We start from the raw sequence: 23,833 nt of genomic DNA, 5'->3' as shown, positions 1-23,833 counted from the left end.
TTTGTTTGCTTGTGGCTGGGCTTGCTGGCACTAGTAGTGCAGCTAGTACCATACTGTGAGGAATTTGCAGGGGGACTTGCTACCGTTGTGTTTAGCTCTTAGTGACACACATATCCACCTCAAACACCAAAGTGGGAAAATTTATTAGGGGTTTGATTTCAATTAGGCACAGTCTGCCATTTACTTTTTATTTTACGTTTATTTTTTCATAACTCAGCGTCATCTCATCTGGCATAGTAGTGTGCTTTCATACTTGGCTAGAAAATAGCCATAGGAGAATCCAAACGGCTTACTTACGCCTACAGTAGCGTTATATATATTTGATTTCTGGTTGATCTGCTGGTGGCTGTCCTTGCTGCAGTGCATCTACTAGCAAATTGTGAGCAATTTGTAGTGAGAGTTGCGACCGCTGTGTTTTGCGCTTAGTGACGCACATATCCATCGCAAAGACCGAAGTGGGAAAATTTATTAGGGGTTGGATTTCAATTAGGCACAGTCTGCCATTTCCTTTTTTATTTTACGTTTATTTTTTTCATAACTCAGCGTCATCTCATCTGGCATAGCAGTGTGCTGTAATACTTGGCTAGAAAATAGCCATAGGAGAATCCAAACGGCTTACTTACGCCTACAGTAGCGTTATATATATTTGATTTCTGGTTGATCTGCTGGTGGCTGTCCTTGCTGCAGTGCATCTACTAGCAAATTGTGAGCAATTTGTAGTGAGACTTGCGACCGCTGTGTTTTGCGCTTAGTGACGCACATATCCATCGCAAAGACCGAAGTGGGAAAATTTATTAGGGGTTGGATTTCAATTAGGCATAGTCTGGCAGTTTCTTTTTATTTTACGTTTATTTTTTCATAACTCAGCGTCATCTCATCAGTGTGCTTTCATACTTGGCTAGAAAATAGCCAAAGGAGAATCCAAACGGCTTACTTACGCCTACAGTAGCGTTATATATTTTTTATTTCTGGTTGATCTGCTGGTGGCTGTCCTTGCTGCAGTGCATATACTAGCCAATTGTCAGGAATTTGGAGTGAGACTTGCGACCGCTGTGTTTAGCGCTTAGTGACGCACGTATCCATCGCAAAGACCGAAGTGGGAAAATTTATTAGGGGTTGGATTTCAATTAGGCACAGTCTGCCATTTCCTTTTTATTTTACGTTTATTTTTTCATAACTCAGCGTCATCTCATCTGGCATAGCAGTGTGCTTTCATACTTGGCTAGAAAATAGCCATAGCAATAGGATAGCATTGTTTGGTTTTAAAAACTAAAAAACACAAAAAAAAACTAAAAAACACAAAAAAACACAAAAAAAAGTTAAAAAAAAATTAAAGTTATAACTTTCATTTTCAAAATGTTTAACCCGAGGGCTAGGGGTAGAGGACGAGGGCGGGGACGTGGGCGTCCAACTACTGCAGGAATCAGAGGCCGTGGTCCTGGGCGGGGTGGGACACCACCTGCTGATGAGGGAGCAGGGGAACGCCGCAGAGCTACACTCCCTAGGATCATGTCTGAAGTTACTGGGACTCGTGGTAGAGCACTGTTGAGGCCAGAACAGTGCGAACAGGTGATGTCGTGGATTGCCGACAATGCTTCGAGCAATTTGTCCACCAGTCAGTCTTCCACGCAGTCCACCCATGTCACCGAAATCGGCACTCCTCCAGCTCCTGCACCTCAGCCTCCTCCCCCCCAGTCTGCCCCCTCCCAGGAAAATTTGGCATTTGAACCGGCATACTCTGAGGAACTGTTTTCTGGACCCTTCCCACAGTCACAAACCACTTGTCCGGTTGCTGCTGAGCAATTTTCCGATGCCCAGGTTTTCCACCAGTCGCAGTCTGTGGGTGATGATGACCTTCTTGACGTAGTGGAAGAAGTGTGTAAAGAGGTGTCCGACGATGAGGAGACACGGTTGTCAGACAGTGGGGAAGTTGTTGTCAGGGCAGGAAGTCCGAGGGGGGAGCAGACTGAGGGATCGGAGGATGATGAGGTGACAGACCCAAGCTGGGTTGATAGGCCGGGTGAACACAGTGCTTCTGAGACGGAGGAGAGTCCTCGACCAGAACAGGTTGGAAGAGGCAGTGGTGGGGCCAGACGGAGAGGCAGGACCAGACCTGGTGCATCAGCGCCAAATGTGTCAACTAGTGAAGCTCCCGTGGCGAGGGCTCCTGCGGCGAGGGCTAGATTTTCAGAAGTCTGGAGGTTCTTTAAGGAAACACCGGATGACCGACGGACTGTGGTGTGCAACATTTGCCAAACCAGGATCAGCAGGGGTTCCACCACTAATAGCTTAACTACCACCAGTATGCGCAGGCATATGAATGCTAAACACCCCACTCAGTGGCAACAAGCCCGTTCACCTCCGGCCATGCACACCACTGCTCCTTCCCCTGTGTCAGCTGATAGTCAGCCCCCTGCCCAGGACCCTGCCACAAAAACCCCATCGTCGCCTCCACGATCCTCCACAGCATCCACCAGCGTTCAGCTCTCCATACCCCAGACGCTGGAGCGGAAACGCAAATATAGTGCAACCCACCCGCACGCCCAAGCCCTTAATGTCCACATCTCCAGATTGCTCAGCCTGGAGATGCTGCCCTATAGGCTAGTAGAGACCGAGGCCTTTCGCAACCTCATGGCGGCGGCCGCCCCTCGGTATTCGGTCCCCAGCCGCCACTACTTTTCCCGATGTGCCGTCCCAGCCCTGCACCAGCACGTGTCAGACAACATCATCCGTGCCCTGACCAACGCCGTTTCTGACAAGGTCCACCTGACCACGGACACGTGGACGAGTGCTGCCGGGCAGGGCCACTATATATCGCTGACGGCACATTGGGTTAACTTGGTGGAGGCTGGGACAGAGTCTGACCCTGCGGCTGGTCATATACTGCCGACACCAAGGATTGCGGGGCCTACCTCGGTCCAGGTGTTTCAGGCCTACTATGCCTCCTCCTCCTCCCACCCCTCCTCCACCTCCTCCTCCGAACTATCATCCGTGGGCATGGCGCCATCAGTCGGTAGCTCTAGGCACAGCAGCAGTGCTGTCGCTAAGCGACAGCAGGCGGTGCTCAAACTGCTGAGCCTAGGCGATAAAAGGCACACCGCCCAAGAACTATTACAGGGCATCACGGCGCAGACTGATCTGTGGCTGGCACCGCTGAACCTGAAGCCAGGCATGGTTGTGTGTGACAACGGCCGTAACCTGGTGGCGGCTCTGCAACTCGGCAGACTGACACATGTGCCATGCCTGGCCCATGTGTTAAATCTGATAGTTCAGCGTTTCCTCAAGACATACCCCAATCTGTCTGATTTGCTCACGAAGGTGCGCCGCATCTGTGCGCATTTCAGGAAGTCCAGCACAGATGCTGCCACTCTCAGGGCAGCGCAGCGCCGCCTCCAACTGCCCGCTCACCGACTGTTGTGCGACGTGCCCACGAGGTGGAATTCAACACTGACCATGTTATCCAGAGTTTACCAGCAGCGCCGAGCGATTGTAGACTGCCAGATGTCAACTTCCACCAGAACTGGTAGTCAGGTCAGTCAGCTTCCTCAAGTCTACAATGAGGAGTGGACGTGGATGTCTGATATCTGTCAGGTGCTGAGTAACTTTGAGGAGTCAACACAGATGGTCAGTGGCGATGCCGCCATCATCAGCCTCACCATCCCGCTGCTTGGCCTGTTGAAAAACTCTCTGATCAGCATGAAGTCGGAAGCTTTGCGCTCGTCACAAGAGACGGGGGAAGAAGATTCCCTTGTTGATAGCCAAAGCACCCTTAGGTCTGTTTCTCAGCGCATATCGGAGGAGGTGGAGGTGGAGGAGGATGAGGAGGAAGAGGAGGAGAATGTTGGCGAGACACAAGAGGGGACCATTGTTGAGTCCTTCACTGTGCAGCGTGTATGGGCAGAAGAAGAGGAGTTGGAGGAGTTGGAGGAGGAGGAAATGGACAGTCAGGCCAGTGAGGGGAGTGAATTCTTACGCGTTGGTACTCTGGCGCATATGGCAGATTTCATGCTAGGCTGCCTATCCCGTGACCCTCGCGTTCAAAGAATTTATTCCAGCACCGATTACTGGGTGTTCACTCTCCTGGACCCACGGTACAAGCAAAATCTTTCCACTCTCATCCCTGGAGAGGAAAGGAGTGTGAGAATGCATGAATACCAGCAGGCCCTGGTGCACAAGCTGAAACAGTATTTCCCTTCTGACAGCGCTAGCGGCAGAGTGCGTAGTTCTGCGGGACAAGTAGCGAGGGAGAGTAGGTGAGCAGGCAGCTTGTCCAGCACTGGCAAGGGTACGCTTTACAAGGCTTTTGCCAGCTTTATGTCACCCCAGCAAGACACTGTCACCTGTCCCCAGTCTCGGCAGAGTAGGGCTGATCTTTACAGAAAGATGGTGAGGGAGTACGTAGCTGACCATACCATCGTCCTAAATGATCACACAGCTCCCTACAACTACTGGGTTTCAAAGCTGGACATGTGGCACGAGCTGGCGCTGTACGCCTTGGAGGTTCTTGCCTGCCCTGCCGCTAGCGTCTTGTCCGAGCGGGTTTTCAGTGCAGCTGGTGGCATCATCACCGATAAGCGTACACGCCTGTCGACTGACAGCGCTGACAGGCTGACGCTTATTAAGATGAATAAAGCCTGGATTTCTCATAATTTCCAATCTCCACCAGGTGAAGGAAGCTCAACCTGAATAATTTATCCACTCCTCCTCCTCCTCATTTTCCTCCTTCTCCTCCTCTTTGTACAGTAAAGCAGAGGAAACTGGCTATTTTTTGACAGGGCCCACTGGCTCTAGCTATAGTACTTAATGCATTTAATTTTTCTGGAGGGCCACCGACCCGGTCCTCTGTTTTAAACAATTTTTGGGAGTGCCACATACAGGCACTCAATCTATTCCATTTTTCTGGAGGGCCACCTACCTGCTCCTCTGGTTTGAAAACTTTTTTGGACTGCCACATACAGGCACTCAATCTATTCCATTTTTCTGGAGGGCCACCTACCTGCTCCTCTGGTTTGAAAACTTTTTTGGACTGCCACATACAGGCACTCAATCTATTCCATTTTTCTGGAGGGCCACCTACCTGCTCCTCTGGTTTGAAAACTTTTTTGGACTGCCACATACAGGCACTCAATCTATTCCATTTTTCTGGAGGGCCACCTACCTGCTCCTCTGGTTTGAAAACTTTTTTGGACTGCCACATACAGGCACTCAATCTATTCCATTTTTCTGGAGGGCCACCTACCTGCTCCTCTGGTTTGAAAACTTTTTTGGACTGCCACATACAGGCACTCAATCTATTCCATTTTTATGGAGGGCCACCTACCTGCTCCTCTGGTTTGAAAACTTTTTTGGACTGCCACATACAGGCACTTAATCTATTCCATTTTTATGGAGGGCCACCTACCTGCTCCTCTGGTTTGAAAACTTTTTTGGACTGCCACATACAGGCACTCAATCTATTCCATTTTTCTGGAGGGCCACCTACCTGCTCCTCTGGTTTGAAAACTTTTTTGGACTGCCACATACAGGCACTCAATCTATTTCATTTTTCTGGAGGGCCACCTACCTGCTCCTCTGGTTTGAAAACTTTTTTGGACTGCCACATACAGGCACTCAATCTATTCCATTTTTCTGGAGGGCCACCTACCTGCTCCTCTGGTTTGAAAACTTTTTTGGACTGCCACATACAGGCACTCAATCTATTCCATTTTTCTGGAGGGCCACCTACCTGCTCCTCTGGTTTGAAAACTTTTTTGGACTGCCACATACAGGCACTCAATCTATTCCATTTTTCTGGAGGGCCACCTACCTGCTCCTCTGGTTTGAAAACTTTTTTGGACTGCCACATACAGGCACTCAATCTATTCCATTTTTCTGGAGGGCCACCTACCTGCTCCTCTGGTTTGAAAACTTTTTTGGACTGCCACATACAGGCACTCAATTTATTCCATTTTTATGGAGGGCCACCTACCTGCTCCTCTGGTTTGAAAACTTTTTTGGACTGCCACATACAGGCACTTAATCTATTCCATTTTTATGGAGGGCCACCTACCTGCTCCTCTGGTTTGAAAACTTTTTTGGACTGCCACATACAGGCACTCAATCTATTCCATTTTTCTGGAGGGCCACCTACCTGCTCCTCTGGTTTGAAAACTTTTTAGGACTGCCACATACAGGCACTATCCAAATTAAATTGTCTCCATAGCAGCCTCCACACGTTGTCTCCATTGCTACCTCCAAAAGTCGTCCATATAGCTGCCTCCATACATCGTCCCCTTATCAAACGAGGTGTGTCAGGCAGAAATTTGGGTTGTTTTCATGGATTCCACATCAAACTTGTTAACTTTGTCGCCACCCTGCTGTGTAATCCACAAAATATACTGGCAAACTTTTATCATTTACCAATATTATTTCAGCGCTTCTTGCGCTTCTGTTTACATTCCCCTCACCCGCCATATCCTAAACTTATAAGAACGCTACTACACTTGATCTTATACAAAAGGTTCTTAGAAGTGCTGTTTGGGGAGTAGCCTAGAGACAGGGGCTTGGATTGGCGAAAGCTCGCCTGGCAGCGGAGCGCCAGCTCCATGCCAAGAACCAACTAACATAGTTTTAACTGCAGCACCTTTAATCTACTACTAGTTCACTGCCTCCATACATGCCCGCCTTATCAAACGAGCTGTGTCAGGCAGAATTTTGGGTTGTTTTCATGGCTTCCATGTTAACTTTGTCGCCACTGGCAAACTTTTATCATGTACCGATATTATTTGAGCGCTTCTTGCTCACCTCCTTTGGTTCCTCTCTGCCACCCATTGGTTTGAAGCCTGAGTCCATTTAGGGTATGTCGCCATGACACACTCTAGCCTTCCGCTGCTGCCGCTGCCTCTGCATGCCGTCCCCTATAGTGTCAGGGTCAATTATTGGATGTTTTAGATGCTATCTAGCTTCATTCTGTCACTCTGTCATGGCCATGCTGTTGCCCATAATTTTGGCATAATGGTGCGATTAAGCAGCCTCAGAGGCATCCATGCATGCTGCCCCTGCTGTTTCCTGTCCATTTCCGTGGTGTTTCCATCCTTTTCTGAGGTTCCCAGGTGTTTGGCCAAGCTTCCCTGTGCAGAGCCTTGGTCCCCTTGAAAAATGCTCGAGTCTCCCATTGACTTCAATGGAGCTCGTTATTCGAGACGAGCACTCGAGCATCGGGAAAAGTTTGTCTTGAATAACGAGTACCCGAGCATTTTAGTGCTCGCTCATCTCTAGTTATGGTTTATAGGATTGTTTTGTCTTTTTGTGTTTTTTATAAATATGAATTATGAATATGTTGTTCATGTCTTATTTAGATGTTTCCATTTGTTTGTAAATTAACATTTTTCATTGTAAAATACAACTTTATTCACATTTATGCACAAATCAGAATTGATGCCCATAGTACAAAGCAGCAGCTAGTGACCAGCCCGGGCCGGGTAAGTAAATCCGCCCCTATGTGTCTCTTGCTGGAGGAAAGATCATCCCATCCCGCTCAGTGACTACTAACTCTGCACAGAGATGCTCCTCTAGGTCCCGCGCTGTGCAAGTTTTAGCAATGTCTAAAGACTGAACTGCATTTTGCAAAAAGCAGCTCATGTATGATGTATAGCAGGAGGTTATCTCAGATCAATGACGTATGGTATAGAGCCTCTGGGGCAATATTGTCCAGCTGCTGCAGTGTGTGCCGAGTCTTTCTCTTTTAATGTGATGTATATGTTAGTATAACAAATTACATTACACAAACAACCCTTTCAACCCTTGTCATAGAGCAGGACGAGCTGTGTAGATATAACATAGTGGGGCTCATTTACTAAGGGTCCGAAAGTCGCACTTTCATCAGGTTTCCCGTCGATTTCCATTTTGCGCCAAATTGGCCAGGGATTTTGGCGCACGCGATCGGATTGTGTTGAATCGGCGCCGGCTAGCAGGAGGAGCTGAGCAGATTGTACATAGCGTCCAATCTGCAGGCAGCATGTTATACAGCAGGAGGAGCTGAGCAGATTGTACATAGTGTCCTATCTGCAGGCAGCATGTTATAGAGCAGGAGGAGCTGAGCAGATTGTACATAGCGTCCAATCTGCAGGCAGCATGTTATACAGCAGGAGGAGCTGAGCAGATTGTACATAGTGTCCTATCTGCAGGCAGCATGTTATAGAGCAGGAGGAGCTCAGCAGATTGTACATAGCGTCCTATCTGCAGGCAGCATGTTATACAGCAGGAGGAGCTGAGCAGATTGTACATAGTGTCCTATCTGCAGGCAGCATGTTATACAGCAGGAGGAGCTGAGCAGATTGTACATAGTGTCCTATCTGCAGGCAGCATGTTATAGAGCAGGAGGAGCTGAGCAGATTGTACATAGTGTCCTCTCTGTAGGCAGCATGTTATACAACAGGAGGAGCTGAGCAGATTGTACATAGCGTCCTATCTGCAGACGGCATGTTATAGAGCAGGAGGAGCTGAGCAGATTGTAGTGATGGGAATTCCGCTTCTTGTTAGTGAGCTGGCTCTGCTTGCTCCTGAATGGCTCCCTATTAAAATTATAATAGGGAGCTGCAGGCTAATCAATAACCCCACACCACTCCACTTTTAACCCGCCTCACACCTCACGAGGTTCATACTGTATATAGGTGTATATAAGTATATAATGCAGGTGTATATAATGCAGGTGTATATATGTATATAATGCAGGTGGGTGTATATAGGTATATAATACAGGTGTATATATATGTATATAAAGCAGGTGTATATAGCTATATAATACAGGTGTATATAGGTATATAATACAGGTGTATATAGCTATATAATACAGGTCTATATAAGTATATAATACAGGTGTATATAGGTATATAATACAGGTGTATATAGGTATATAATACAGGTGTATATAGCTATATAATACAGGTCTATATAAGTATATAATACAGGTGTATATAGGTATATAATACAGGTGTATATAGCTATATAATACAGGTCTATATAAGTATATAATACAGGTGTATATAGGTATATAATACAGGTGTATATAGCTATATAATACAGGTCTATATAAGTATATAATACAGGTCTATATAAGTATATAATACAGGTGTATATAGGTATATATCATACAGGTGTATATAGCTATATAATACAGGTGTATATAAGTATATAATACAGGTGTATATAGGTATATAATACAGATGTATATAGGTATATAATACAGGTGTATATAGGTATATAATACAGATGTATATAGGTATATAATACAGGTGTATATAGGTATATAATACAGGTGTATATAGGTATATAATACAGGTCTATATAGGTATATAATACAGGTGTATATAGGTATATAATACAGGTGTATATAGGTATATAATACAGGTGTATATAGGTATATAATACAGGTGTATATAGGTATATAATACAGGTGTATATAGGTATATAATACAGGTGTATATAGGTATATAATACAGGTGTATATAGCTATATAATACAGGTGTATATAAGTATATAATACAGGTGTATATAGGTATATAATACAGGTGTATATAGGTATATAATACAGGTGTATATAGGTATATAATACAGGTGTATATAGGTATATAATACAGATGTATATAGGTATATAATACAGGTGTATATAGGTATATAATACAGATGTATATAGGTATATAATACAGGTGTATATAGGTATATAATACAGATGTATATAGGTATATAATACAGGTGTATATAGTTATATAATACAGGTGTATATAGGTATATAATACAGGTGTATATAGGTATATAATACAGATGTATATAGGTATATAATACAGGTGTATATAGGTATATAATACAGGTGTATATAGCTATATAATACAGTGTATATGATGTCCCGGCTGCTCTTCCCTGTCTTGCTGGTATCAGGATTGTCTCCCCACGTGATGCCTGGGTGCCTGCGTTACCTTGAGCTGCTTCCTGGGTGCCTCCCCTCCCCCGCCCCTTCTCCAGGTAACTTTCTGCTGGGAGCAGCAATCTTCACACTCAATGGACTTGGAAACCGCAAACAACAAATCCTTTCACTAATGTATTTCACAGTCACACTTCTCCGGTGAAACCTTCCTGACTACAGCCCCCGGGGCTCTGCACCAGCATGGCTTTCGGGAAGACTGTGAAGGACCCCTTCAGCACCCCAGTGGGGCATCTAATTGGTAAGTGACGGCGGATTATAACAAATACTTGGTTTGTAAAGTATTTGGTAAATAGATGTCTTATCATTAGCATCCAGGTAATCTGTACCTGACTATTCCCTACTGCTACGTCTCAGCTCAGGATGACAGAGTCAGCTCTGCTACATCTACTGTATGTGTCATATACACTCTGTAATATGCTAAGGTCAGAGTTCACTCATCTGTACTCCGCATTACTATGTCACATGGAAACTAATAGGTAACCTGACGAGAAAGTGATTATGTGGATTTTTATTATATACTGTACCATAACGGGGTCTACACTGACCCCAAATGTGTTCATATCAATTACAGCCAGGCAACATGACACCGCACCCTGGCTGCCCCATAGATCTACCGATTACATCATGGAGAAGCCAAATATTTACTCACCCACAATCCTATTGTACAGTATCCACAGGAGGAAGTACATGTATCTAACTTACAGCTGGCTTAAAGGGGAGGTATCATCGAAACTGTAATATTGGGGGTCATTTACTAAGGGCCCGATTAGCGTTTTCCAGACGTGTTACTCAAATATTTCCGATTTGCTCCGATTTCCCCTGAATTGCCTAGGGATTTTGGCGCACGCGATCAAATTTTGGCGCATCGGCGCTGGCATGCACGCGACGGAAATCGGGGGGCGTACGGAAAAACCGCCGCATTTTTAAAAAAATGTGTCGCGAAGCTTGCACTTACCTTCACTAGGAATAGGCCGCTGTACTCGAGTGCGTTCCGATGCTCTTCAGCGCAGCAGCGCCACCTGGTGGACGTCGGAGGAACTACCTTAGTGAATCCCGGCCGGACCCGAATCCAGCGCAGAGAAGGCGCCGCTGGATCGCGAATGGACCAGGTAAGTAAATCTGCCCCATTGTGTCAATCAGGATGTTAAAAAAAAAAATTTTTTTTTTTACTTTAAACCAGGGAAATAATTAAAGACTCACAATGACCCATCCAACTTTTTTCATCCTTATCCTCATCAGTCCCTATAGGTAGGTCACATGACCCGGGGATACATGCCTATCAGCCAGGTTTATTGGGCACAGGTCAAAAAACTTTTCTAAGAAAGCTTCTTAGATACAGCAGCACAGCTATATGTAAGGTGGATGACTCTTTAATGGCTGCTTAGATACAGCAGCCAAGTTGTAGGTAAGGTTGATGACTATATAATGGCAGCTCAGATACAGCAGCTCAGTTGGAGGTAAGGTAGATGACTATATCCAGTGGCCAGCAACTATGCATGTAGTGAGAATAGAGCATAGGGAGAATTATGCAACCCTTGAAGCTACATATTTCTCTTTAGCCTCAGTTACTTAACTAAATACTGACCTATTGTTACTTCTGACATTTAAAGGTTAAATAATCTCTCAATGGGAGGTGTGGCGCCTTGCATCATAAATCTCAGCACAAAGAGAAAGTTTGAAGGATTTATAATGCTTAAATTGCCAAATTTGAAAGGCGACGAAGGAGTTGAGCATCATGTGGGGCCCCTCTGGCTTATGGGGCCAGTTGCAGCTGCGACTAATATTATCTTTATAGTTACTGCTTCAAATATGAAAGAAAACCTTGGTGTATTCTAGCTATCACACTAGTTGGTTCTTCCTTCTCTCCATAACTTCCTTAAACATGTTATACAGCTTAGCAATCTCCATACAAGAGATATAGCTGATACCTACTTTGAAAATCTTTTAGGCGCCATGGCCGTGCATGCGTGCCACAATATTGGGTAAGATCATTGCCCCACCCCCTTGACTTCATCGGGAGGGGCGGGTGATCTGTTTCTATGACTTTTTCGCTTCTGCTGATTTTTGCTTGTGCTGGTGTCTATCTTGCCTGTAGTCTTGCTGCAGTTGTGTAATGATGAGTTCACTTTGTATACATTATCAGGTCTCATTTTACTCGCTAGTTCTTGCTTATCCTACATCACATCAGTGGGGAGAGAATGAACATATCTCTACAATGTTGTATAACTAAACTGTCAGGATTTTTCTTCCTGGTTTTATGCAATTTATACTTTGTACTTTCCTTCTGACGTCACAATGAACAAGGATTGGGCCACCCTGAAAACAATCAGAGAAGTTGTAGGCGTATGTTAGTGAAACCTGCAACCCATACACCCATCACGGGTATGAGCACCTATTTGTTCTCCCTGAGGTGCTGGAAATAGCGCGCTTAGAGGACACCGGTCAACGGACCAGCTGCACATACTAATGAAAGACTCTACCGAGCGCACCTCCAGTCATCTCACTGTGAAAATCATAGCTTTAGCGAAACACACCAAAAGCTGTGCCACACTGGGTCGAAGGGTCTATTTTCCGGCAGTCCAGTGTATTCATAATGGGGCCATCTGAGGGGGCGATGGCTGCATCATCAAGAGTGGTGCACACTACGGTCACCGCCTGCATCTAGTGTGGTAGTTGCCATCCGGGGGAGAAGCAGAGAAGAGAGGGGAGAGCCTGGATGGCCCCCTTATGATTATGCTGGACCACGCTGAAGATAGGTCCATCGATTGGGCCACTACGTGCCACAGTACGGCACAGCTTTTTGGTATGTTCCTCTAAAGCGCTGATTTTCACTGTGAGATAATTGGAAGAGGGCTAGGGAGAGTCCTCTATTAGTATGCTCAGCTAGTCCATTTTTCTGAGCTGACAGGTGATCTTTAAAGGGTTTTCCCATGAACTTTGAAAACCCCTTGGGAGCCAGGGAGCTCCTGGTTCCAGTATCACTCCAGTACTTACAGTCTTCAGCTCCTGTGCCCAGTTGGATGTGCTTAGGCCACTCCATGGTCTCCTCGGAGCTCAGGTTCCACTTGTAACGTCAGATGAAGTGGCATTGCTGGGTCACTCCAGTACTTCCAATCTTTAGCTCCTGTGCCTAGTTGGATGTGCTTAGGCCACTCCATGGTTTCCTCGGAGCTCGGGGTGCCACTTGTAACGTCAGATGAAGTGGCATTGCTGGGCCATTCCAGTACTTCCAGTCTGAAGCTCTTGTGCCCAGTTGGATGTGCTTTGGCCACTCAATGTTCTTCTTGGAGCTCGGGGTGTCACTTCCAGTGGTCAGAAGGGAACGTAAATTGGCCAAAAAGGGTCCTGTAGACCTTTGAAAAATCTGGTGATGCAGGTGATAAAGACCAGCAGTATCATCTCAATGACGGACCCAAGATGTCTAGTGGCAGCTAACTTCCCTGTCTGTTTTTAGAAAACATGCATGTTCGGTGTACGAGGAAACCCTTATGTTAGGAGGATATAGTGAGTTCTTACATGACTAAACCGACCCTTCCTGAGAGTTGTCTGGTCGCAACTAACTTCCCTGTTTATATTTAGAAACATGAATACTTGGTGAATGGGGGATTGGAAGAGAAATCAGTATTACAGACAGGTGTCAGGTATGTGTACAGTGTAACTAAATGAGTGGTATTACAGTTACACTTCCAAGTTTTTGGTAGTTCTTCTAACTTATCACCAGGGTCATCAGGTTTGCCCCTCAACCTGAATATGACCACTGTCTTCTTTCCTTAATGTACAATATATTAGTAATTGCACCCCATATTTCTGGTGTGACTTGTGTGTATTGTATTTCCTCTTGGATGAGCTTTTATATAGCTTACTGGAATTACTTTGTGCCGTGTCACCCAATGTCATGTGCCCCTGTATGTAAATATTGGCTGGGTACCGTGCCAGGGATCTGCTCAACCATGTGTGTACATGTGAATGTATACTGAAAATGTGGCTTATTCAGATGAGGACGTTACCTGAGAAGATATTTAACTTCTACCCTACTTTCTAATTGTAGTAAAATTCCAAGGCCGAATCTGTGGTGACCAAGTGTGTCATAAGGTTAAGAGGCTATAACATTGATAGCAAAGACTGTAAGCTCTTGCAAGCGAGACCCTCACTACTATTGTTTCATATGAACATAGTTTTACTCTGTAGTGTCTTATTACATTTGTTTATATCACCACTTGCCCTTGAAGGGGCACTCAATAAGTATACTGGCTACCGTCTGGTTTTCTTAACTGGACAGAAAGCCGAACCAAACATATAGTGGATGATTCAGCAGAAAGTGACCACCCACTATATGTTTGGGTGTTACTCTCTGCATGGTTCAGAACACCGGATGGTGGCCTGTACACATGTTACCTGCTCTGCCATAGACAGCAGAGATATGTATTACTGGTTGGAGGCTGTATAAAGCTGTATAACTGGGGGTGGGTAAGGTTGTATATAGATCTACAACTTAAAGGAAAGTATTTAAAGGAAATCTACCACCAAGATGAATGACTGTAAACCAAGCACGCTGACATGCAGGTGTGTCTCTCTTCTGGCAGGATACGCTATTCTTTTAGCTTATTATGCCCTTATTCTTATGAAAAAGGCTACGTGCTCCATAGCGTAAGGTGTCCTGCAAAGGCAAAGGTTTTCTTAAGGAACTTTCCAGGCTAGAAGCATCTATAGATCAGGTCCTTAGATTTGCGGAGTCCATCTCATAGCACCCCCACAGATCAGGCGATACATAGAAAATAGAAAAAGAAGCAGATAGTGCCATTTTCTGCGTAGTGGTCAGATCAGGTAACTGCAGACCAGATCTTAATGATCTGCATCTGCTTTCATGCGACAGAAATTGGGGGAGCGGGCCGTCGGACGGTCCGACGGATTTCGGACTGAGGGCAGGATTTAACTTTCAAATTGTGTTGCAAGATCAAGTACTTACATGCACCAGGAAGAAGAAGGTGAACTCCGGTGGACCTGAGCGGGGAAGTGACACATGCAGGATATCGGGCGCACGATCTTAGTGAATCGCGGCAGATGTGCATTCCGGTCAGATAATGCACTTTCAGGGTACGCACCAGGACGGGTAAGTAAATGTGCCCCAGTATGTTTAGATTTTGTAACCGGGTTCCCTTTAAGATAATTGCAGTGAATAAGATACAGCGACGTCAGCTCTGCTACATGGTGCTGCACATCCCATTATTAGGACAGGTGACTGCTGACGCATGTGGAGCGCAGTAGTTTTGTATGTGATCAATAGTTCTTCCTCATCTTCTTCTCTCAGTGATTTCTGAAGCTTTTCTCTGTCTCCTATTACTGTCATGTCAATAGCGCGTCTGTCATCTCTCCCAGGATCTCTCTGTAGCCTGGAGCTGCATGTAAATAGATCTCGGGGAGCTCACCGGGGACTGCCGTGCTGTGGGTCACTGTCAGAACAGATTGCAGGCAGCTCCTGAGACACACAGATGGATGCAGATTCTGCTCGGCCATACTCCAGTGATGCATAGGAAGCAATCCCCTAGATAACTGATAGGAGCCGTCACCGCGCTCTACTGCTGCTGCCCTTGGGCCTTCAAAGATGTGATATCGGATCATTTAAAGGAGAGAGTAATGAGATGGCAGGAAGATGAAGGCCGCATGAAATTATGGATAAAATCATAAAGAAAAATGGGAAATTGAAAGTCTGTATACATAGAATTTGCGCAAATAGACGGCTCCGCCCATGGAGTTAGATCCATAAATCTATAGATCAGCTTGGGTTACGCTGATTACAGAGGTTAAATGTTCCTCAGAAGATCTTATGCATGTAATAAAAGTATTACCAGGGAAAAAAATGAATACTTACCCCACTCAGGCTCTTGGTACCTGCATCACATCATACTTCCAGCGGAGGTTTTTCATCGAATGAGGGACCTCCTTGGACCAGGGGACAACAAAGGAAGTGAAGTCTCCTGCAAAGTGGAAGTAACATTCTAAGAACAAGGGAGGACACTCATTGGCTGAAGCAGTTGCAATGACCCCCAAGAGTCTCCGTCAGGGAACAGACCCAAATACCAGGAAAAATGTACCAGAGCCAGGCTGGTGTATACTTTGCTCCCTAGGGGGGTTTACAGGTTCAACCCCTTTAAGTAGTCATGATGCAAGTACAGGTGAAGGAACTACAATTATGACATGTTACATGCAATGTCGGAATGGCCCACCATAGAACCAGAAAATCCTCTGGTGGGCCCAGGCCTATACTGGACTCCAGGGGTTCAGCAAAAGGGACTAGGGTCTATTACCCAGGGGTTAGTGGAGGGTGGGTCCAATACACTGTTCTTTTGGACCCAGAGAACCCCAGTCCAACAGTTCCAGTCTGGCCCAAAAAATATTTTTATTCCCCGTTTTCTTTTCCTGATTTAAGTCAAGCTCTCCCCCTTCCATACGGCCGCTCATAGCACTTCCCTCTGAACTTTCCCCCAGCCCCAGGTCACTACTAGCTGTAAATGTACATTTAAGCCATATACTAAACTGTAAAATAGCAAACAATTTGTGGCAGAACTGTCCAATTTTTGCTGCTCCTATGATGCATCCAGTTTATACTCCTATACACACAGTCAGAATTTATGCACGCTCATTATGCAGTACGTTTGCAATGCAAAAAATGTAAAGCAAACATAAGCTCACTGCAAAAACTCCCCCATGTCTAAACCCGACAGCTTGTTACTTACCTAAACCTGAAAATTCTGTACATATTCTATATACAGGTAGCAATAACCCATTACTTATCATTGAGTATGATGTGTATACAGAAGAATGCAGGGAATCCGCAGCCCATGTCTCCCTGGCCCCAATCCCATTGGAAGTGCTTGTCCCACATTGAGCAACAAAATTTGGGTGCGGCCCCTGATATTATTAGAGGCAGGGCGCTCCTTGACACTATAAAAGCATGACCCAGCATAGCTGTTTATGGAAAAACTAATAAATACTCAATGTCCGGGAGGTAGGTACAAAGGTCGTCCTGTTACATTGTACAGGAATTTATGAATATATGACAAGAATTTAGCAATATCCTACAGTAGTCAGTAACCCTCATGGCGCCATATTGCATGCTTACCCCTATGTAGAGCCATCTGCTCCTAGCCGGTAGTCTACTGCTCTTTTCTAACCTTTTCCATCTTGTCATGTGCTATGGAGAAGCAACTGGATATGAAATCTACTATAGAGATGGCCAAGAGCAACATAGGCTGGTGCAACATCCCCCACCGGGGCCTAGCCCTTTGCGGTGAGGCCTGGAGTCAGTCGGGGCCCGCGGTACCGGAGTGGCTGGCGGTTGCGGCCTAAGCACGCTATTGTCACGGTGCTTGGTACGGGGGAACCGGAGGGCTGTCCTACAGCCTGGCAGGTCTCCAGCAGGGTGGTGTTGGCAAGAAAAGATGAGGGAGAGGCTGCTATAGCGGATCTCCCTGGGGCAACCCCTTAATGTCCCGAGTGTGAGTCTCTGGGTGATGGACAGGGTGCCGGTGATGAAGGCAGCCGTATTAGCAGGGACCAGACGGAGACAGAAGTTGAAGAAAACAACTTACAGTTCTTTATTTGAACCGCAGGAACCGCAGCAAACGTGCCTTTAACAGGTAGATGGAGTGCTGAGATGTGAGTTGGAGGGAGCCTCAGGAGATAGTTCACCAGCCTGGATGTAGAGGGCAGGCTGGGAGGCAGCTGTGTCCTGGTAGGAAGCTTCAGCTTGTCCTGCAGGGCTTCAGGTATCACCTTTAAAGGTAAGATGATACCCCTTTTCCTCACTACACTAACTCTAGTCTAATGCTCCACTCTTCAGAGGCAGGGGCTAGGCTCTTCCTGCTCTGGTATGGGCTAGACAGAGATTACTCACTCACTCACTGATTCTCCTACACTTGAATCTCTCTGAAAAGATCTCTGGAAAGACCCAGAACATTCCTGGCCAGGGAGTTTTATTACCTTCCTTTGGTCAGGTGGTGGCTGCTCCTCCAATCACATCTCAGCTTACAGAGCACAGGATGTAACACATATCATTGGACAACAGCATCTTGCATCATACAAAATACTTAACCTCTGCCTTGCCAGGCAGGATTCACCACTGCAATATCCCTATGTCCTATCAGAACCATGTTGTGTAATGGGATTACATGCAGGTGGGACGTATTCGCAAACCCTACCTCGCCATTGCATCGGCGAGGGTGTTGCATACCCCGGGGGCAATTGAAAGAGCCGCCCTCGGCTCGACTACAGTTGTTTTGGGGCACAGAGGGGGCTAAGGGCACTTCTAGGAAGTGCAGGCTATGTGAGGTGTAGGGACAAACCGCCCATGGTCCTGGAGACAGGCACCTGGGTTGGTGTCGGACTAAGACAAAACATGTAGCTGTATGACAGTTGGTCGCTGACGCCATTAAACCGAACTGTACAGTAGGAAAGGTGTGGTGTCATGTCCTGTAATCCACTCCTTGCACCAAGGCCTGTATATTTGTTTTATCAACACTTCTTCCCTGGCGGCAATTATATAGTGTATATATGCATACATTGGCATATGTGACACAATAAAACATTGTACTACATAGAGACGGTCCGACACAGCCACACTACAACCTGAAAAGCCTATGAAAGGGTTAATGCAGACTACTGGCAGATATGACAGTGTGCAACAGGTTAGCAAAATCACATTGGCTTAGCAGCCCAATGGGTACACATCTTATAACATAACGTTACAGATAGATAGGCTACTCAGAGTAGCACGGTAGCAAATGTCTCTTTTCCTGCAAAGAAAAGGCATAAAAAGTGCAAACAGAATGTCCATACCTAAAAAGGAAGGCATTAAGTGCAGAATAATAAGTCAATAGACATAGCAACTTTTCCCTGAAGTATCTGGCAAAAGTCTCTCAGAAGGTCTCTACTGACAAAGTCCATCTTCTGGGTACAGCCCTTGATGTGGGGGAAAAGTGCAATGAAGAAGCAAAGGGTCTCCTCTATGGGTAGAGGGACAGGGTCCTTTGAAGAAATCTCTGCTGTGGCAGAGGAAGGGTGCTATCATAGCACAGGCCAATAATCAGTTCAAGGTATGTCTCTTGACTGAGATAAATATGGGTGAGAGTCTCAGGAAAGTCTCTGGCTCTTTGGGGTAAGGACAGAAATATACAATATGTACATAGTACAGTACCTGAAGCGGGCTACAGCCCTTCAGGGGTTACTCTGCATCTTCTTCGGTGGTAAGTACTTCGGTGTCAGAAAAGCGTACCTGCCTCCTCCTTCTGCGTGTCACCAGCTGGTACTCCTGCAGGTACGCAGGAGCTTTACCTTTTGTCTCCCTTTGAGACCTTCGAAGTTCCGGCCTGGAGAAGATAACAACCTCCTCATCGTCCTCCTCTGAGTCAAGCGCTGGAGTCGGAGTCTCAGCTGCCTCTGATGCTTCAGGGGTTGCAGACACTGGAGCCGGATCATCCTCCACAGGCAGCAGTATTGGAGACTGCGGTGGGGATGATGGTCTCTCCGAGGTACCTCTTACTGGAGTGGAAACAAAACAGAATTGAGGCACAGTCACAAGTTCCAAGAAACTGGGGGTAGGTGAACACAAGGAGGTCTGTAAGTTGGGAGTCGAGGTGAGAGGTGTAGACATAGGGGCAAAAGGACGAAGACATCTCTTCAGCCGGTTCCTATGTACCCAGAGTGGTGGACGGTCTCCTCTTGAAATCTCGTAGACTTCAGGGGAGAGACTGTCCCTAACTAGGTATGGCTCACGCTCCCAACGCCCATCTAGCTTACTGGTAGGATGGTTGTTGCGCAGCCACACTCGATCTCCTGGGGCAAAAGGCTCAGCACAGGCATTACGATCGAAGTCCCTTTTTTGTTTCTCTCGGGCCTCTTCCAACCGCGGATCCACAACTTCTCTGGCATCCGCCAGGCGCCTCTGGTGTTCGTGAACCCAGTCAGTCTGGGGGAGTAAAGACTGGGAATCAGGGGACTCCATGTCCCAGGTCATATCAGCAGGGAGATGGCCGTGTCTCCCGAACATCAGATAATACGGGGTGTATCCTGTGGAGCAATGAGTGGTATTGTTGTACAGGTACACTAATTCGGGCAATAGTTTTGGCCAGTCAGCCCTTTTTGCAGGGGTCAGAGTCCTCAGCATATTGATTAGAGTCTGGTTCATCTTTTCACACAGCCCGTTGCCTTGGGGATGATAGGCTGTGGTCCTCAGCTTCTTGCAGCCATATAGAGTGCACAGCTCCTGGAAGACTTGGGACTCAAATGCTGTCCCTTGGTCTGTAAGGATCTGGTCCGGACAGCCATAGGGGAGGATGAAGCTCTTCCACAGGGCCGCTGCGGTAGTCCTTGCAGACAGATCTCTGACAGGTACTGCAACCACAAATTTGGTATAGTGGTCGATGATCGTAAGGGCATAACTGTGACCGGATCTGCTGGGCTCCAACTTCACGTGGTCCAATGCCAGGATCTCCAAGGGCCGTTGGCTCACAATGGGACGTAGAGGGGCCCTTTGATTGTGTCGCTCTCCTCGAGCGATGGCGCAGGCTGGGCATTCTCGACACCAGGCTTCAATGTCGGACTTCATGTTGACCCAGAAGAATCGCCTTCGGAGGGTGGCTTCAGTCTTCTGAGCGCCAAAGTGTCCGGACTGGTCATGGTACAGTTCCAGTACTATTTTGGCATCCCTCCTGGGAATCACAATCTGGTATAGCCGGTCATAAGTGATAGGGTCCAGAGTTCTTCTCTTTAGCAGACCCTGGTGCATGCTCAGAGTCTTTCTCTGGCGCCACAATTGAGACAGTTCTCCATCAGCTCTTCTGCGCCGGATTCTTTCAGGCACTCGCCCACTAGAGAGATAGTCCATTACTTCTCCTATGGCACGGCTATCAGCCTGAAGACTCATCCAGAGGTCCTTTTCCGCAGGGGGCTCTGACTCTTCTTGGGGAGTAGCTGGCTCTGCCTCTGTCGGTAGGGAGTAAACTCTCTGGGCATCTTGACGCACAAACCGGGCATAGAACGCTGGCATCTCCACATCTTCCCACTGAGCATCCGTGGAGGGTCCCTCCCACTGGTCAGGGAGACGGGACAGAGCGTCGGCGTTGTCATTGGTCTTACCAGCCCGGTACTTGATGGTAAAGCTGAAATTGGCAAGTCTGGAGGCCCACCGTTGTTCCAGTGCTCCAAGACGTGCGGTGTTCAGATGCGCCAACGGATTATTGTCTGTGAAGACAGTGAAAGATGATGCAGCTAGGTAGTCCTTGAACTTTTCGGTCACAGCCCAGACTAACGCCAGAAACTCCAACTTGAAGGAACTATAGTTCTGGTCGTTTTGCTCCGGTTCTCGGAGGGAACGGCTGGCGTAGGCTATGACCCTTTCAGTTCCGTTTTGGAGCTGGGATAATACCGCCCCTAGACCTTGCTTGCTGGCATCAGTGTATAGGGTGAAAGGCAGACTATAGTCTGGATATCCCAACACCGGAGGTTCAGTCAGCCGTTGCTTGAGCATCTGGAAGGCAGCTTCTCGTTCGGCCGTCCACTCAATGGATACTCGGGAACGTTGGCTCTCTTTTGGCAGGCCCCTTAGAAGCTCTTGCAGGGGAGCCGCCAGCTGGGCAAACTTCGGGATGAAACGCCTGTAATAACTGGCAAATCCCAGGAAGCTTTTGATGTCCCGTACGGTGGATGGGGTAGGCCAGTCGTAGACAGCTGCAATCTTCTCTGGATCTGGCTCAATTCCATGAGCGCTCACCACATGTCCCAGGTACTTGACGCTAGGTTGTAGCAGGTGGCACTTGGATGGCTTGACCTTCAACCCATGTTGGGTCAGGATTTGGAAGACTTCAGCCAGATGGTGGAGGTGGTCTTCATAAGTCTTGGAGTAGATGATAATGTCGTCCAAATATAGCAGGACGGTCTCGAAGTTGCGATGACCCAAACATCTCTCCATCAGCCGTTGAAATGTGCCTGGGGCGTTGCATAGCCCGAACGGCATGTTGTTGAACTCGAACAGGCCCATTGGGGTGGTGAAAGCCGTCTTCTCTCTGTCTTCCGGCGCCATGGCTACTTGCCAGTAGCCACTGGTCAGGTCCAGGGTAGAGAAGTAGGCAGCTGACCCTAGGGCTGCGAGGGATTCCTCGATTCGAGGCAGAGGATAGGCGTCCTTGTGGGTGATATTGTTGATCTTCCTATAGTCAACACAGAATCGAAGGGTTCCATCCTTCTTCTTCACAAGGACCAGCGGGGCAGCCCATGGGCTGTGACTCTCCCGGATAACGTTGGCTGTCTTCATCTCTTGTACCAGCTTTTTCACCTCTTGGTAGCAGGCTGGAGGTATGGGCCGGTATCGTTCCTTGATAGGAGGATGAGAGCCAGTAGGGATGGTATGTTGGATCAGAGTAGTCTGCCCAAAATCCAGTGGGTGTTTGCTGAAGGCCTGGTGGTGCTTCATAACGACATCCAGGACACCTTGTACTTGGTCTGCAGGAGTAAAATCGTCGTCTCCAATATTGAGCTCAAGCCACCAGGATTGCTCGGCAGGCTCACCTTCAGCACTTGGCTTCACTTCCAACTGTTGGGAGGCAGACAGAGCGGTTTCCACCAAGTCTTCAGGATGGACACTGAAGAGAGTGGCTACGGCTTGGTACTTTCTCAGATCCACTGGGGAGTCTCCCACATTTAGTAATCGAATGGGTACTTGTCCTCGGGATACAGTGACTAGGCTCCTGGCGGCTAGAATGGGCAGGTCCTCATCAGCTGGTAGAGGTTCTACTATCGCCTGGTAGTCTTGACCTTGGACGCCCATGCAGGCTCGACACCATACTAACGTCTCAGTCCCAGGTTGAAGGCGGACAGGTTGGGGATCCTTGATCCGGGCTCTGCAGATTTCTCCATTAGGGCCAGCAAACTTCTGTTGCGCCGCTAGAACCTGCATAGTCTCCTGAATTACCTTCCGGGAACCGTTGGGCACTGTTGGCAGGGAGTCGTGGAGAGCCTTCAGCACTTCAGGGTAGCAGTTGCGGAGGACATTGGTACCCAGTACCAGGGAGAAGTTACCGTTTTCGGGCACACGTGTCACCACTACGCCCTGTCTGGTTAACTCAGTGTCTCCAATGGTTAGCGTGGGCTCCCAGTAGCCGCGGATGGGTACGGGTTTTCCGTTCGTAGCAATAATGTTCAAGTAAGCCTTGGGAGGCTGGATTAAGGATGCTTTTCCTCGGCATTTCTCGAAGGCAGCACTCCGGAGGGTGGTCACTTGAGAGCCGGTATCAATTAAGGCCGGTAGGGTAACTCCATTGATGGTTACATGAACCATGGGGCGAGTCCCCACGAACCTGGGCATCCAGTTAGCATCTCGGGGACTTACAAGTTCTTCCCTTGGAGGTCGTCCCTTAGCTCCAAGGGTTTGTCGTTTAACTGACGACAATCATTCTCTTCATGCCCATATTTCTGGCAGTAGCTGCACCGCTGGCGGGGTTTCTTCTGACTCCAGGTGCTTAACGACTTCGCCTCTTTTGGGCGCTGCTTAGTCGGAGATTCACGAGGAGTAGCTGACCGTACCGGGTTCTCTGGAGGTTTCCTCCTCATAGCGGAGATAGTCACTTCCACCTGGGTCAACCGATCGAGGATTTTATGCAGGGTGTCCGCCAGATTAGAGACCTGTCCTGCTAAGTCAGCAACTTCCGTAGCCGCAGGAGTAGGTGATGTCGACTGCGTTGGATAGCAAGCTAGAGCAGATTCCTCCATTTCCACGGACTCAGGCTCTTTCTGCGGTCCAGTAGGCGGTCGGTCCCCTAATATGTCAATGGCAGTTTCCTTAAACTCAAGGAAGGAGGCCTGGGCATGTTGAGAAGAGAT

General features: G+C 47.3%; 1 protein-coding gene across 1 annotated transcript in view; it reads left to right on the top strand.

The window, feature by feature from the left end:
* Window positions 1–9,983: 9,983 nt before the first annotated feature.
* TOM1L1 (target of myb1 like 1 membrane trafficking protein) overlaps window positions 9,984–23,833 on the top strand; it is a 73,755-nt gene continuing 59,905 nt past the window's right edge. The window contains exon 1 of the mRNA XM_072112287.1: window positions 9,984–10,199. Coding sequence (XP_071968388.1) covers window positions 10,142–10,199 — 58 coding nt within the window. The 5' untranslated portion in view covers window positions 9,984–10,141. The remainder of the gene's footprint in view (window positions 10,200–23,833) is intronic.

This window comes from Engystomops pustulosus, chromosome 6 (assembly GCF_040894005.1).
Source record: "Engystomops pustulosus chromosome 6, aEngPut4.maternal, whole genome shotgun sequence".
Lineage (NCBI taxonomy): Eukaryota > Metazoa > Chordata > Amphibia > Anura > Leptodactylidae > Engystomops > Engystomops pustulosus.
Note: the sequence above shows the minus strand (reverse complement) of the source record. Positions and strands in the feature narration are given on the sequence as shown.